Raw genomic sequence first — 16672 nt, 5'->3', positions numbered from 1 at the left:
TTGCACAAAAATTACAAAACAAAAGATTTAAACTTTGTTTTTCTACAAAAGTTGACTGTGGAAAGTGCTCTCAGGCCTGTGAGCTGGACAATTACAGCTTTTGTGTTATGAGCAGGTCAAGTGACCTCAAATCAATCCCAAAGTGCAATTAAACAATTATCAAAACGTTTAAATTTATAAAATGCTCGTTTTCTGCTGCCACACACCTGCTTTTTCAGGTTGTCCACCATCTTCTGCACAGCCACTTTCTCCTTTCTCACAGCCTCTATCTTCTGCCTATGGAGAAATGAAAGCTCATTAACACTAAAATCAATTATCAATGTACACAGCTGCAAGATTGCACAGGAGGACATCACCTCAAGTTGTGGCAGGAGAGGTTTGGATTGGGTATTGGGAAGGATTTCCATCCCTGGAGGGATTTAAAATCCATGTGGATGTGGCGTTTGGGGACACAGGGCAGTGGTGGCCTCAACAGTGCTGGGTTAATGGTTGGATTTGAAGATCTTGGAGGTCTTTTCCAACCTTAATGATTCCAAAAATGAGCTGTTTTTTTTAAACCCCACCAGAAATGGTAATTGTGGGTATTTATTTATTTATTGCTCAGCATCCCTGCTCTGCATGGGAAGGGCTCACCCTCTCAAGGTGCCCCAAGTGGGTCTTTCCTAGAGGGGAAGAGCAATCCCAGGATCAGGGATGGTCCTGCATTTGCCAACGGCCCAACCACTGGAATAATCTGTCAGGGGAGCCTCTCCCTGCCTGTGCTGAAGCACAAATAACTGCACCAGGCCAGCTCCTAAACCCTCTGTGTGTGTCACTGGGTCACCTCAATGCCTACAGCTGAACCCCTGCTGGCTCTGGGGATGGGCAGGGAAAAGCAGGAGGAATAACCTGACAAGCTGCTGGGTTTCCATGAAATAACCCCATTTTGGGATTTCTACCCCATTTTGGATCTGCACAGCACCTACCACACGAATGAGCTTGGAGAGCAGGGGTGAACCCATGGTGGCCGAGCAGACAGGGGGTGCATTGCCCACGGAATTCTCACCTCAGTGGCCGAGCAGACACGGGGTGCATTGCCCATGGAATTCTCACCTCAGTGGCTGAGCAGACACGGGGTGCATTGCCCATGGAATTCTCACCTCAGTGGCCGAGCAGACACGGGGTGCATTGCCCATGGAATTCTCACCTCAGTGGCCGAGCAGACAGGGGGTGCATTGCCCATGGAATTCTCACCTCAGTGGCTGAGCAGACAGGGGGTGCATTGCCCATGGAATTCTCACCTCAGTGTCTGAGCAGACACGGGGTGCATTGCCCACAGAATTCTCACCTCAGTGGCCGAGCAGACCCAGGGTGCATTGCCCATGGAATTCTCACCTCAGTGGCTGAGCAGACACGGGGTGCATTGCCCATGGAATTCTCACCTCAGTGGCTGAGCAGACACGGGGTGCATTGCCCATGGAATTCTCACCTCAGTGGCCGAGCAGACACGGGGTGCATTGCCCATGGAATTCTCACCTCAGTGGCTGAGCAGACACGGGGTGCATTGCCCATGGAATTCTCACCTCAGTGTCTGAGCAGACCCAGGGTGCATTGCCCATGGAATTCTCACCTCAGTGTCTGAGCAGACCCAGGGTGCATTGCCCATGGAATTCTCACCTCAGTGGCTGAGCAGACACAGGGTGCATTGCCCACAGAATTCTCACCTCAGTGGCCGAGCAGACCCAGGGTGCATTGCCCATGGAATTCTCACCTCAGTGGCCGAGCAGACACGGGGTGCATTGCCCATGGAATTCTCACCTCAATGGCCGAGCAGACACGGGGTGCATTGCCCATGGAATTCTCACCTCAGTGGCTGAGCAGACAGGGGATGCATTGCCCATGGAATTCTCACCTCAATGGCCGAGCAGACCCGGGGTGCATTGCCCACAGAATTCTCACCTCAGTGGCCGAGCAGACAGGGGGTGCATTGCCCATGGAATTCTCACCTCAGTGGCTGAGCAGACACGGGATGCATTGCCCATGGAATTCTCACCTCAGTGGCTGAGCAGACACGGGGTGCATTGCCCATGGAATTCTCACCTCAGTGGCCGAGCAGACAGGGGGTGCATTGCCCATGGAATTCTCACCTCATTTCTTCCCTGGATCCACTCAGCTCCCTCAGTTTCAGGCTGGAAGCGCTCCCCTCCTCGTTTAGCAGGGTCACCTCGTTTTTCAGGACGGCGTTTTCCTCGCGCAGCTTCTCGGCCTCACACCTGTGGCACAGACAGGACACGAGTGAGAACAGCTCCCATGGGATCCCTGGAAAGGAAAGGAGTCCCCCAGGTCAGAGCAACCTGTAATGCTTCAAAAACAAAGCTACAACTGCCTTGTTTTATGTACAAATGGCGTATTTATATTTTACGTGAATTCAGCAGGAGCGCTCCCCAGTTTGTTCAAAAAAAAAAATCCAAAATTTTACAACAAACTTTAAAAAAACCCTGGGCTTTTGGGGCATGTTTTTGAAGTGAGTTAAAATCTAAAGTTTCACACCATATTCTACATATCTTTCAGTCCTCAAGCTAGAAATAACAACTGAACAGCACAATATGCAGATTGCCAGGAGAGTGAGCTGTTTGCCCAGCTGGAATTCAGAATTCTGGGAACAGCATGGTTGGGAAATGTCTTTTTTGTCCTCAGGAGACTGCACAGAAATAACTTAGCCATGGTGGGACACCTGGAAGAATAATTTCCTACAGGAAGCTGGTGCTGAACAATAATTAAACCACTTGTTGCCACTTTAACCATTAAAAAAAAAGGAAATCCTTGCTGGAATACAGCAGCTAAAAAAAGTAGGTAAAACCTATGATGAGTATAATATAATGAATATATGTTTTATAACTGTGTTTACCATATCCCACTCCTGAGGGGTTCCTAACTGGGAAAAAAAGTCCCTATAATTCTCTAATATTAACTTAAATACTGAGAAAAATGGAAGCACTTTTAGGATTTCAAACTACCCTTGTTTCCTACAGCAATCACCGAAACACTGAGGCAAAAGAGGAGCAATTTCAGCCTTGTGAGCAACATTCAGCTCTAGAAGGGAACAAACTGAGTGGAGTGAATATTAGTAAGAGCTACAGAGCACTCTGGAGGTGTTACCATGGATTTTGGGCATGGGGATGCAATGGGTTTGTGCTGCAGGACGAGCTACGCGCGGTGACGGTGACATCCACACACAGGACAGCTGGCAGGCGCTCCGGGCACAGGGAGGAGCAAGGCACACACAGTTACTGGTTCCAGTGGTCTTTGCTATCCACAGCTAGAGGAGTTAGCAGTCCATGGCAGTGTTTGCTACTCGGTTAAGGCAGAGTTAATCTAGGGTGGTTAGAGGAGCAGCCGGGCAGCGCTGGGTTAGTGGCGAACGCCGCGGTACGTTACCTCAGCAGGTCAACCTTCTGCTGCAGCTCAGTGCACGTGCTCTGCAGGCCCTGGGTCACTGCCCTCCTCTGCTCTGGGGCACCCACAGCTTGCTCCTTCACCTGGGGGGTGGGATCCCCCATTCCTGCTTTTCCCACTTCTGTCACGGCGCTGTCGCCTTGGGGGCTCTTGTCCTGCTGGCCCGTGGATGTGGTGGGATGCTCTTCCAGCTCCCCACTTGTGTCACTGGGCACATCTGAGTTTCCTTGAGCATCTTGTTCTTGGGCATCCTCCAATTCTTTACTATCCTCCAATTCTCTAATACCTTCCAATTCTCTACCTTGCACAACGAATTTGGCGTTTTCATCTTCAAACTGGACGCTTTCCGTCTCACTCTCTTTTTGCTCACAACAAAGCCGCCTCAGCCTGCGCAGGTTCTCTTCCAGCACTCCATTTCTTTCAATCAACTGCATCACTTCAGCCTTCAGATCCTCATTTTCTACCTGAATTTCTTCTTGCAGGGACAGAAGTTCAGCCTGTGCCATGGATCTGTCTTCCAGCTCTTCCATCTTTTTCCAAAGCTGAGCTATTACGCTCTTCAGGTCACTGTTTGCTGCCCCAGGAGTGTGATCCAGCTGGAGAGAGTCTTCACTCAGTTCTTCAGCCCTCTCCAGCTCCACCTGCACCTTCAAAGCATCAGAAACAAACCCTTTATTTTTGGGAGCTATTCTGTGATTTAGCAGATGAACCTTCTGCGGTTTGATATCGTTGTGGAGCGTTTTTATCCTGGGAACTTTCTCCAGGTCTCTCTTTTTTGGAAGCAGAGGCACCCAAGAAAGGCTCTTGTCACCATCCTGGTTGCCATCAGCATCCAGAGCTGCTTGACTTCCCTGGATCCAGCACCCCTGTGCCTCAGGGTGGCCACCAGCTCTGGCTTTCACACATCCCTCCTCCAAATCCCAATCCATCTCCGACATTTCCTCCAGGTCTGTAGCATCAGCCTCCAGAGGTGGAAGGACACTGAAATCTGCTCCCACGGCCACATCTGGGCAGTCACTGGGCAGCCCCTCCAAGCTGGGCTCCATTTCCTCAGGCTCTGAGGCAGGCTGGGAGCAGCTGGGGCTGGGCGGATGCAGCTCCTGCTCGGCCGCTCGCAGCCGGTGCTGCAGCCGCAGGATCTGGGCAGCCATCCTGACATTCTCCTTCACTGCCTGCTCGTGCACCTTCTGCAGGCTCTGCAGAACATCCCCATCGTCTCCCAGGGCAGCTGCAGCAGGAAGAGCAGCGAGCTGGCTCCTGGCTTTTGCATACTCACTCTCCAGGGCCCTGTAATGGCTCTGCAGGGCAGAGAAACTCCGCGTCTCCCACTGCAGTTTCTGGATCTTCCCTCGGAGGTCTGAGACCTCCAAGCCCATCTCAGCCTTTTCTGTCTCTGCTCTCTCACAAATGTCTCTGTTCAAACTCTCCAGAGCAAGAAGTTTGGAATTGAGCTCTTCTTTCTCTCGCTTGTACTCACTGTCCAGTCTCTCCAGCTTCTCCCTAACCAGGTTCCCATTTTGCTCCACTGCGGATATTTGTTCATCTCTCTCCTTTAGCTCTTTTTCGTGGTCATTTTGGAGTTGGTTTATTTTCTCCATCATCTTTTCCTCCTGCTCCTGGGCAGCATTCCTCAGCTCTCTCAGCTCCTTCTCCAGCTGCTCCCTCTCACACACCAGCTTGTTCACTTCCTCCTTGAAATGTTTCTCCAGGAGATCCTTCTCCTGGCTCAGGGCACAACGAGCGGCCTTCTCACCTGCCAAGCTCTCCTTCAGCTGCTCGTGGGCCTCAGCAGCCTCCTGAGCAATCTCATCCCTCTCAAACTCCCACTGGGATTTCTCCTCTCTCTGCTGCTCAGCCAGCTCCTGCAGCTCTCTCTGGTAACGTCCCTCCAGGCTCTGCAGGGTCTCTTCATATTTATTCACAAGGGTTTGTGTGTCCACAGAAAACTGAGTTTGTGCATGAGATGCTCTTCTGTTATAGTCACTTGCCATTTTTTTCCTAGACATGGTTAACATAAGATATTACTAAGCTACCTCAGAGATTAAACTGGCTTTTTTAGGCTGAATAAAACAAGTTGGAAATTTACTTCTTTTTTTTTTTTTTTTTTTTTTTTTTTTTTAATCCACTGACTATTGGATGGGTGTTTCTGGGAGCTGCAAGTTAAATTCGAGGCAATTTGGTGAAACTTCAAAAAGAAAAACTGCCCTGGGAAAGTGCAACAAGGCAATTTGGTGAAACTCCAAAAAGAAACTGACTTGGAAGAATGCAATAACTCATGAAATGTGCTCAGAAAAAGTTTCATGTGCCCTTCAGTTCCTGTGCTCAGATTTTGGGGAGGAAAATGCTCTCACACCCCCTCACCCCAGGGTGGCTTCAATTTCTTTTGACACTCCACGTTGGCTAAAAGCACATCCCTGCCACCCCTTTCCTTCTTCAGCAAAGAACTCTAAAACTCAATCAGCTCTGGGTTTTCACAGGGATTTGTGGAGCACAGGGATCCTGAGCAGAGCTCGAGTTAATCACTCCTGGTTATGCTTTAACACCGCTGCTGCTTCTGGGCGAGCTCAAAATGAACCTAAAGATCTGCTTGGAAAGGTCAGAAGAGGGAAAAATCCCCGGAGAGCAGCCCAAAGGTGTGGAACAGAGCAGGACACCTGGGATTGCCCATCGGGGAGCTGTTTCTGCCCTGGGTTCACCCACCAGGGGTGACACTCACCTTTCCTCCTCCAGCTCCTGCTGGTGCTTCCTCAGCAGCTCCTGCTGGAGCTCCTCCTTCTGCAGGGCGTGCAGCTCTGCCAGCCTCCTCAGCTGCTCCTGGAAGCGCTGCTCCAGCTGCCCCTTCTCCTGCTGCAGGCTCTGCACCGCCGCTCCCATCTCCTCCTGCACCCAGGCGCTCTTCTGGCTCAGCTCCTCCCGCTCCCGCCTGAAGCCCTCGCTCAGCTGCTCCACTCTGGCCCTGACCTCAGCTTCGTGCTCCTGCCTCAGCAGCTCCTGCAGGTTGGCTTTCTCCTCGTCGAAACGCAGCTGTAATTTGTTTTTCTCCTCACTGTGCTGGCGGCTGAGCTCCTCCTGCTGCTCTCTGAGCGCCGCTGCCTCTCCCTGCAGCTCTGCTATTTGAGTTTTGAGGCCAGCGATCTGCTGTTCCATGGCGCTCATCTCCTCAGCACACCTCTGCCTCAGATCCTCTTGCTCCTTTTCCCAGTGGGCTTTTGTCTCATCCAGCTGCTTTTCATAATGGCTCACCTGCAGGAGGGGAAAATGGGATGGGTTTGTTCATTTTTCACAGGATATTCTACAGGGATGTCTTCATCAATATTTCCATCTAGTTTTGTATATTCACTCTACTGAATATTTTGATTTACACTTCAGCATCTCATATTAATTTCCCTGGAAAGAATAAATAAGTGCTCAGTTTTATTTCTTCCTGGCATCATAGAACCCCAAATTGGTTTGGGTGGGAAGGGACCTTCAAGACCACCTCATTCCAGCACTTACTGTGTCTTCAAGCTCCTGTTTGAGGTGATGCAGGTCCCTGTGGTGCTGCTCCTTCATCTGCTCAATGGCCATTTCTGCCTCTATGCTCATGTTTAATGGGTTGCAGTCTTCTGAACCGAGTCCTTTGGAAAAAGTAATCAAGTAATAATTTATAGAACTATAAAAACATGAGTTATACAATACATAAATAGATATAATTCTCAACAGAATTACTTCCTCAATTCAAATTTGTTTGGCAGCTCTCAAACTCCCATCACAAACACATCCAAGGAACTGCAAACTTCAATTTCAGCTTTAAATTTGGTTCAGCAGTCACAGTCCAGATTAACATTAAACACCAAATCAGAGGTGGTGACCAAGTCTCTCTGGGAAGGTTTTCAGGGAACAACCTCTAGGATGTTATAAACACCTGCATCCCAGATCTCAGTCCTACAGGAGGGATATTTTACCTTGGTCAGGCTCAATCCCACTGGTGCCATGGCTCTTCATGTCAATGTCAAACTCCTCTGACAGGGAATTCCTCAGGGCAGGCCTGAGCACTCTGCCCTGGGCACGGAACTCCTGCAGCTCTGAGTGCAGCTCATCAATCTGGTCCTGCAGCTCCTGACGGGGAGGAAAACAAAAACAGCTGAGGAAAAAGGAGCCAAGGCTGCTGAGCATCCACCCAGCCCACCACAGCACATCGGGGTGGGTGTCGCAGACATCTTCTATGAAAAATCCTTTCCTTGGGATTCTTCCTCCTGAGAAGCTGAGAGGCCTCAGGAACAAAATGTAAACATTGATTATCTGCTGCTGTGGAATGCAACAGGGGCATCTGGGATTGGTCTCATGTGGTTGTTTCTGATTAATGGCCAATCACAGCCCAGCCAGCTTAGACACAGAGCCCGAGCCACAAACCTTTGTTATCATTCTTTCCTGTTCTATTTCTAGCCAGCCTTCTGATGAAATCCTTTCTTCTATTCTTTTAGTATAGTTTTAATGTAATATATATCATAAAATAATAAATCAGGCTTCTGAACCATGGAGTCAGATCCTCATCTCTTCCCTCAGCCTGGGACCCCTGTGAACACGGTCACAGGTGGGAATTACAGCAGAGAAAGTTGTCAATAAACACAGAGCCACAGCCAAAACAGGGGGAAAGGCTTCCCAGTGCCAGAGGGCAGGGATGGGTGGGAGATTGGGAATTGGGAATTCCTGACTCTGACTCCGGGGAGGCCCTGGAATAGAATTCCCAGAGCAGCTGTGGCTGCCCCTGGAATGTCCAAGGCCAGGCTGGACAGGGATTGGAGCAACCTGGGACAGTGGAAAGTGTCCCTGCCCATTGAACAAGATGGTTTTTAAGGTCCTTTCCAGTCCAAACCATTCTGGGATTCTCTGATGATTCTACAATCCCAAACTCTCAAAGGTGAAGGTGTAACAGGAGCTGCAGGAGCTTTCCCTTTATTCCTTCTTCCTGTGACCTTTTATTGAAAAGCAGCTTGAGCAACATTTCCAAACAGCTGGGAAATGCCTCCTCAAACATCATCTACTTGAAAAAAATCAAATCAGAAGCAGAAGATCAAATTAGGAAGGAGATCCCCTCATTACTGCATTTACCATCTGCTCCTTGCTCCTGCCTGCCAGAGGAACACCCCCAGGGTTTGTGCCAAGGGCTGTGCACTCCACTCCAGGAACAGCAGCTACTGAGGAAAACAGCTCCCTGAATGTGCAAACACACAACCCTGCAGCTCTGAAAGGCCCAGGGAGTGAACCTTGACTACTGATTTATATCTGCCATCCTCAAAAAGAGAAAAATCAGCTGCATATTGAGAAGAATCGATTCAAGTCCTATTTCCAGACAATTTTTGCTTTTAAACTGCAGCTTCCTGAGAGAGCTGCTGTGCTGTTTCCAATCCAACAGCAAAGGCAGCCCTTGAATGGAAATATTGGATGGAATATTGAATGGAATTCCTTATTGAATGGAAATAATCCCACAGAACAGATCACAGAACCCCAGAATGGTTTGGGCCGGAAAGGATTCCAAAGCTCATCCCATTCCACCCCTGCCATGGCAGGGACACCTTCCACTGTCCCAGGCTGCTCCAAGCTCCATCAAACCCAGCCTTAGACATTTCCAGGGATCCAGAACCAGCCAGAGCTCCTCTGGACAACAGATGAGCTGGTTCCTCTGCAGATATCAGCAAGCAGGTGTGTAAATAGAAAACCTGCAGGCTCACCTTAAACTCTTTCAACTACACAAGATGGAAGAGAAAGCAAACTTTCTGTTCTCAGGTTTATTTTAAAATAATATTTCTGGTCTGAAAACCAGCAAAATGTGGATGTTTATTTCTTCTTTAATTTCCAGCAACTCTGAATTCACAGAGCCCCATGGACCCTGGGGGCACCTCACCCCCTTAGCTCAGCCAGGGTGAGGAGATTTCCAGCCTGCCTCGTGCTGCTGCTTGCAGTGAGGATGTGGCACTTGGGGACATGCTTAGGGCAGGGCTTGGCAGTGCTGGGGGAATGCTTGGATTCCATCTGAGGGGGATTTTCCAGCCTAAATGGTTCTGGTGGACACAGGAGCCGGGTGTCAGCTGCACTCACCCTGCACTGCTGCTCGTACTCGCTCCTCATCTGGGCCAGCCTCTCCTCCTGCAGGAAAAACTCGGCACTGGTGGGATCCAGGTCACCAAACTGCAACACAGGAGTGGAACAGCCAGTTATCCACCCACCCACCACCCACCCAGGCTGCAGCCCTGCTCAGGACAGCGTGGAGCCATCCCAAGCAGTCCGGCAGCCTGCACTACCTCTCTCCGCTCTGGGTTTTTATTTTAAATTAAGAAACTCTGCTTTCCTCCTAGCAGGGAATGAGTAACTTCCCCCAAAAAACTGTCTGCCTCCTAGCACAGCTCTCATGCTCATTCTGATTCCAGATCAGAACTTAGCATATGCACATCTCAGCGTGGTAAATAATCCCAAGCTTTAAAGAAGGCTGGAAATCCCAATGCATGAACCTTGGGCTATGGCTGAACAAATTCAAACATCTTTGGAGAAGCTGATTTCCTGAAAGTTTAATGCAATACAGCCATGAACAGCTGATCACCTCGATTTTCACCTAATTCCAGCAGTGATGCCATGGAAAACCTCACTCCTGGAAAGGAGCTGCAAGTTGGGCCCATCCAAAACTCTGTGCTGGGGAAAAAAAAATAAAAACCCCTGCAGATCTGCAAGATGATTGCTTCATTTTAAGGCTCCTTGTTTTAATTAGAATAAAATTACTGCTAAGGTGGAATATCTGTATTTTCCTTAGCTGGAAGGCAGCCCATGTCACCAAGGCAGGCTATAGAGACCCCCAAAGCCTCTGGCTATCACTAAACTGGCAGCTGGAATGTAGCAACTTACAAATTATTTAATTCTGAAACCCCACCGGGAAAAAGGGGGATTTACCTTCTCAGCCAGGACATTTTCCAAGTTCCTCTGCAGCTTGCTTGCCAGACTTTCACACTCAGCCAGTTTTTCTCCTGTTTCCAAGAGCTCGTTTTCCAGGCGGCTGTTTTCCTGCAGCAAACAAAAAAACCCCACAACAGATCAGCACTTAAAAGAGGAAAAATCAGCACAATAAAGGTCACTCCCAACCCAGCATGACACTATTCCAAGCTTCAGGTGATGACAGGAATTATTAATTATTATTATTATCCACACACAACCCACTCCTGCCACAGCAAGTGTGAACAGTGGACTTTTAATAAATTACCAAAAGGCTGAACAGCAAGTTTGCTTTCGATGGTTTGGTTGTTTTTAAAAGGACTTTAAACTTGATCAGGATGTTTTATCTCCTGGCTTGTCAGCTCATCTGAGAGCTGTGCACACACACACACTCTGCACATGAGGGCAGAAGAGATTTGAGATCTCTGGAGGTTGGGAATCCATGGAACAACCCACTGAGGTGCCCCAAACACCAATTCTCATGGACATGCCTCAACCTTGCTGCTTCCATGGCTTTTGGCCAGCTAAACATAGCCCAGAACTCATCCTTTCAGGAGTGACTCCCCCTGCCAGGGAATTCCTGATCTGGGGGAAATCCTGGCTGTGTCAGCCCTGTTACCTTCAGGGCCAGGCCCAGGCGGTCCCGGGTGTAATTCTCCTCCGTTTTCAGCTTCTCAATCTCCTGCTCCAGCTCCAGCCTCTGTTTGTTGGCCTGCTGCAGGATCTGCTCCCGCTCCCTGCGCAGCTCATTCTTCAGGGCAGAGATTCTCTCCTTGTACTCCTCATCCAGCTTCCTGCCAGGGGGACAGCAGCCTGTTAGAGCAGGTGTGGAAACCCAGGGAATATTCCTCTGTCTGCTCTGGGGTGCCCTGAGCCCCAGGGCAGCACTGACTGTGACCCTCATCCATGGAAAGTTTCCCTGACTTCAAGATAGACTGGAATCCACAAAAGTGTGAAATAGATTATAGAGAGCAGTGTAGGTGTATCACTGGGTGAGAAATTGAGGGTTTGGGATTTTTAGTATGTTGTGGATGGCAGCAAGATGGAGGGCACAGGGTGTCATCCTGGGCTGCTTCTTCATGCTTCTTCTCCATGGGTTTGGGTGGCATTTTGTAATTGGGTGGAAAAATCCCCATTGCAGCTCTGTGGGATCAGTTATTGGCTTAAAAGGGAAAACAATCCAGGTGTCAGTTCTTAATTGGATAGTTTAGTCTTAAAAGACCTTGTACCAAGAGACTGTTGGCCATTTTGTGCCTTGCTGCTGAACTCACAGTAGTGAGACTGTTCAGTGATAATAAATAATAAACACCTGAGTCTGAACATGAACTGTCTCAAGTGCCTTCAATCCAGACCCAGAGAAACCAACAACTGGAACCCCCAGAAGAAAGAGGGTGACAAATACTGCTGGGGGTGGAGCTGGGTGGTCAGCAAGCCCCTGGCCAGGAGGAGGGATGGATGGATGGATGGATGGATGGATGGATGAATGGAGGGAGGGATGGAGGGAGGGATGGAGGGAGGGATGGAGGGAGGGATGATGGATGGACGATGGATGGAGGGATGATGGAGGGATGGATGATGGAGGGATGGATGATGGAGGGATGGATGATGGAGGGATGGATGGATGGATGATGGATGGATGGATGGATGGATGGATGGATGGATGGATGGATGGATGGATGGATGATGGATGGATGATGGATGGATGATGGATGGATGATGGATGGATGATGGATGGATGATGGATGGATGATGGATGGATGATGGATGGATGGATGGATGATGGATGGATGGATGGATGATGGATGGATGGATGATGGATGGATGATGGATGGATGGATGATGGATGGATGGATGATGGATGGATGGATGATGGATGGATGGATGATGGATGGATGGATGATGGATGGATGGATGGATGGATGGATGATGGATGGATGGATGATGGATGGATGGATGGATGATGGATGGATGGATGGATGAATGGATGATGGATGGATGGATGATGGATGGATGGATGGATGGATGGATGGATGATGGATGATGGATGATGGATGGATGGATGATGCAGATGCCCCACCTGAGGTTGTACTCGTTGCGGCGCTCGATGGCCGCGTGGTGATCGTCCACCTCCGAGGCCATCAGGGATTTCAGCTTCTCTGCCTTCTCCAGGTCCGAGCGCAGCTTCTCCTTCTCCCTGGCCACCTGGTCAAACCTCTCCCTGGGCAGAGCAGAGCACAGCCAGCCTGCATTAGGTCAGCCCTCACTGCTCCCCACAAAAAGGGGATTTGAAACATCAAAGTTTGGAAAGGTCTCATCAACTGAATTTAGTCACTGGATTTGAACCTGTAGCCAAACAGCTCTGGACATGTCTTGGTGTTCCCACAGATCCTGAGACTTCAACACCTGAGACCCTCAGCTGTGGTCCAGCCCCCAGTTCAAACCCTGAAATGGTTTGGGTTGGAAGGGACATTCAAGACCCTCTCACATTCCAGCCTCTGCCATGGCAGGGACACCTCCCACTGTCCCAGGGTGCCCCAATGTCCAGCCTGGCCTTGGGCACTGCCAGGGATCCAGGGCCTGCACACCCTCACGGCCAGGAATTCATTCCTAATCTCCCACCCATCCCTGCCCTCTGGCACTGGGAGCCATTCCCTGGCTCCTGTCCCTCCATCCCTTGTCCCCAGTCCCTCTCCAGCTCTCCTGGAGCCCCTTCAGGCCCTGCCAGGGGCTCTGAGCTCTCCCTGGAGCCTTCTTTTTCAATAGAGAAACCTGCACAGTGAGTCCAGCACAAAGTCAAACTGTGTTAACTTTCAAATGAAAAGCATTGGAATTTATAGTGGTACAGATTTTGTACCTCACCTCCACATCTACCACATGGCAGAACCTCTGCAAAGCCCAAAATCAGTTTGGATCAAAGGCTCTGATAAACTCCACCAGCCTCTGCCCTGAGCTGTGCATTCCCTGACCATCAATGACCACCGTGGACAGCAGTGACCACTCCCAGACTGAAAACAGCCTGCTGCTTCCATTTTTCATTTTAAACCACATTTTTTTGCACTCCTTGGAGGTTTCAGTGTTTTTCCCAGACAAAACAAGACAGGTGGAAGCTTCTGAGCACTCCTCAGAGAACTGAGCCTTCCAGAGCCACCCCAGAGCCCCTGGGAGCACCAGCACCCCTCAGCTGCTGCCTGGCCAGCAGAGCAGGGAGCAGCAGCTGCAGCCACCCCTGGGACTCACAGCAAGTGCCTGATCTCGGTTTTGAAGCTGGCCAGGGCTGCCTGGTGCACTCCATTCTTGGTGATCAGGAGCTCGTTCTCCAGCGCCAGCGTCAGCTCCGTCAGGTTCACCTTCCCATCCAAGCTGAAGTCCAGAGCCTGTGGAAACAACAAATCCTCTGGGTGGAATGAGGAGCTTCCACTCCTGCTTCCTGCAGGAGCTGGGGACATTTCTGCAGGGACTGACAGGGTAGAATGAGCAGGCTCCAAGAGATCTTTGCTGGATGATTAATCTGTCACAGACACCCCGAGGGCAATAAACCAGACATCTCTGCCACCTCCCTCCAACAGAGCTGCTGCCAGCTGTGGAGATGGGAAATGTCCTGGTTGTGCTGCAAAATAATAGGAAATTCAGCCCAGGATTGATGAATTGCACTAATTCCCTGCAGGATCTCAGGAGCCTGGACTCTGCTGCTGTGAGGAGGTGGCTGGGGATGCTCGTGGCAAACAAAACCAGTTCTTGCCACAGAGGCAGCACAGAGGCAGCCCTGCAGGGGGGTTTGATGGTGAGGATCCCACCTCTCAGAAAGCAAGTTATCATCAGCAGCTGCTTGGGATTTTGTAAAACCCCAGAATGGTTTGGCTGGAAGGGACATTTAAGGCCATCCAGACCCCTGCCATGGGCAGGGACACCTTCCACCACCATGCCAGGCTGCTCCAAGCCTTGAAGAAAGGCCTTTTCTTTCCCTGAAAGCGTTCAAAACCCACATGGATGTGGCACTTGGGGATGGGGTTCAGTGGTGAACAAGGGCTGAGCTGACAGCTGGACTTTTCCAACCTAAACCCTGCAGGAGGAGTGTCGGATCTCAAGATCTCAGTCCTGAGATGCTGAGCCTCCGAGACCCTGGGGGGGCTCGGGACTCCTGGAATGTTGCCAGAAGTGTCTGGTAGCTGGACTTTAACCCTACACAGGAGACGACAAGGATGAGGGCTTCACCAGGGTGAATGGTGAAGGGATTAGTTAATTAGAGGGTGAGACACAAGGTTTAAGATTTATGTACAGGGGGGTTTAGAGGAGTAAGATGGAGGAATTGGGGTGTGTCCTGCCCTCCTTCTTCTTCCTCTTCTCCTCCATCCTCTTTGGCCACGGTGGCACCTTTGGATTGGTTATTACTAAGAGTGCACCGAGTTATAAGAATAGATGGTATTGGGGAAAAATGATAAATATTGTACACGTAACAAAGGGTATAAAGATACGTGGCTGCCCGGGAGGGCAGAGACAGTGTGCCCATGGCTGACTGCTGAGCAGAGCTCTGTTCGGCTGAAAGAACATCTTTTAGATAAACAATTAATAAACATAAAAACCAAAAGAAGAACTGAAGCCTCTTCTCGTCCTTCGATACGCGGGCTGCCCCAAGGCCGCCCCGGGCCTTTCCAGGCCCCTCAAACAGCCGAGATAAACCGGACAGAGGAGCACAAAGAAAGGACTTGTGCTGGAGCTGAAACACTGCAGACATTGGAGAAACCACCCCAGTGACAGCAGCACAAAGCAATTTTACAGGGGAAAGCAACAAAGTGAAGGTGGACGCCCAAACCTGGGCAAGGTGGTCCCACCTTCTCAACCAATGCAAGGTGATGAGTGGGTTTTAAATCCTGAGCCATGGCAGGGGTCATTCCAGCCTGGCTGTTCTCCACCCACATGGATATTTAAAAGCCAGGAGAATCACAATGTTGGGAATCCAGCGATGGTCACATGAAATGATCTTCTGCCACCCACAGCTTCTAATAGATGGACAGGGATGGATTTATTCAGGTATCTGACTTCATCCCCATCACCCTTTTACTCTCCCTAATGGAACACTGAGGACTGGGCAGGGTTTCAAGTGCTGTCCTCCACCTCAGCACAAGCAATAATTCAGGTCACCCCAGTGCTCAGAGGTTTGCAGGTGCAGCTATTCAGGGAGGAAAAGGAATTAAATAGCTTCCTAACAAATGTAGGTGACCTCTTCAAGCTATGCTGGAAATCACAGTGTATTTTTAGCATTAAAAATGATAAAATGGGATGCACCATCAAGGAAATGATTGGAAATTTCCCAGACCTCTCGTTACTAGCACTGGGAATTTTTATAGAATCATAGAATGTTTTGGGTTGGAATAGATCCTAAAGATCTTCTAGTTCCATCCCCTGCCGTGGGCAGGGACATCTTCCACTATTTTTATCATTAAAAATGATAAAATGGGATGTACCATCAAGGAAATGATTGGAAACTTCCCAGAACTCTCGTTACTAGCACTGGGAGTTTTTATAGGATCATAGAAAGGTTTGGGTAGGAACAGATCTTAAAGATCTTCCAGTTCCACCCCTTGCCATGGGCAGGGACACGTTCCACTAGTCCAGGCTGCTCCAAGCCCTGTCCAACTTGGCCTTGAACACTTCCAGGGATGGAACAAGCACAGCTTCTCCGTGGGAAGTTTTAAAAGGGGAAAAACCCATAGGCTTCGGAAAGGAAAAAAATAACTCGGCATCCAACACGCGGATAAAAAAAATACACATAAAACCAGGGGTGAGACGCAGCTGGGGGTTACCTTCAGGATCTCCTGGCTGTTCTCAATGCCCTCCTGGTGCCAGCAGTCCAGGACCTCCTCCACACAGCCATAGCCCATGCCATCATCCAGGCTGGAGAAGAGCGAGAAGCCGATGGTGCTGGGCATGGCCGAGGGGGTGGTCGTGCGCCGGCCGCTCTCGTCGAAGGACTGGGAGAGAAAATGAGGATGAGGATGTGACAGGGCACAGGCAGTGCCCACAGGGCTTTACCAATGGAATTTCCCTAGCACTGCTCCAGAGATTAAGGATTAAGCTCTGTTTTTCCTCACTGCCAAGCAAAACCCGGCGGGAGCGTCGCTGCTGACCTCAAGCAGGCCCTCGGGATTTAAGATAAATCCCAGGAGGAGCAGGGTTCCAGAGCTGCCCTCACTGCTCCAGAGGGGTTTGCCACTATTCATTTTGGGTTTGGAATGTTGCTTTGCCTAAAACAGCTGCAGGGAGCACTTGTAGAGAGGTT

At 49.9% G+C, this 16672-nt stretch overlaps 1 protein-coding gene across 9 annotated transcripts in view; it reads right to left on the bottom strand.

The window, feature by feature from the left end:
* NIN (ninein) overlaps nucleotides 1-16672 on the bottom strand; it is an 80430-nt gene that overhangs the window by 28097 nt on the left and 35661 nt on the right. For 8 of the 9 annotated variants that reach the window (XM_074544091.1, XM_074544095.1, XM_074544094.1 and 5 more), the window contains exons 8-19: nucleotides 16197-16364; nucleotides 13633-13769; nucleotides 12473-12613; nucleotides 11015-11189; nucleotides 10357-10467; nucleotides 9514-9603; nucleotides 7380-7533; nucleotides 6931-7052; nucleotides 6152-6678; nucleotides 3418-5433; nucleotides 2127-2252; nucleotides 207-276 (exon numbers count right to left, since the gene is read on the bottom strand). In XM_074544091.1, coding sequence (XP_074400192.1) covers nucleotides 207-276; nucleotides 2127-2252; nucleotides 3418-5433; nucleotides 6152-6678; nucleotides 6931-7052; nucleotides 7380-7533; nucleotides 9514-9603; nucleotides 10357-10467; nucleotides 11015-11189; nucleotides 12473-12613; nucleotides 13633-13769; nucleotides 16197-16364 — 3837 coding nt within the window. The remainder of the gene's footprint in view (nucleotides 1-206; nucleotides 277-2126; nucleotides 2253-3417; nucleotides 5434-6151; nucleotides 6679-6930; nucleotides 7053-7379; nucleotides 7534-9513; nucleotides 9604-10356; nucleotides 10468-11014; nucleotides 11190-12472; nucleotides 12614-13632; nucleotides 13770-16196; nucleotides 16365-16672) is intronic. The other variant, XM_074544099.1, reaches the window with a different exon arrangement.

This window comes from Zonotrichia albicollis, chromosome 6 (genome assembly GCF_047830755.1).
Source record: "Zonotrichia albicollis isolate bZonAlb1 chromosome 6, bZonAlb1.hap1, whole genome shotgun sequence".
NCBI lineage: Eukaryota > Metazoa > Chordata > Aves > Passeriformes > Passerellidae > Zonotrichia > Zonotrichia albicollis.
The sequence above is the reverse complement of the archived record's forward strand: the minus strand, read 5'-3'. Positions and strand labels throughout refer to the sequence as shown.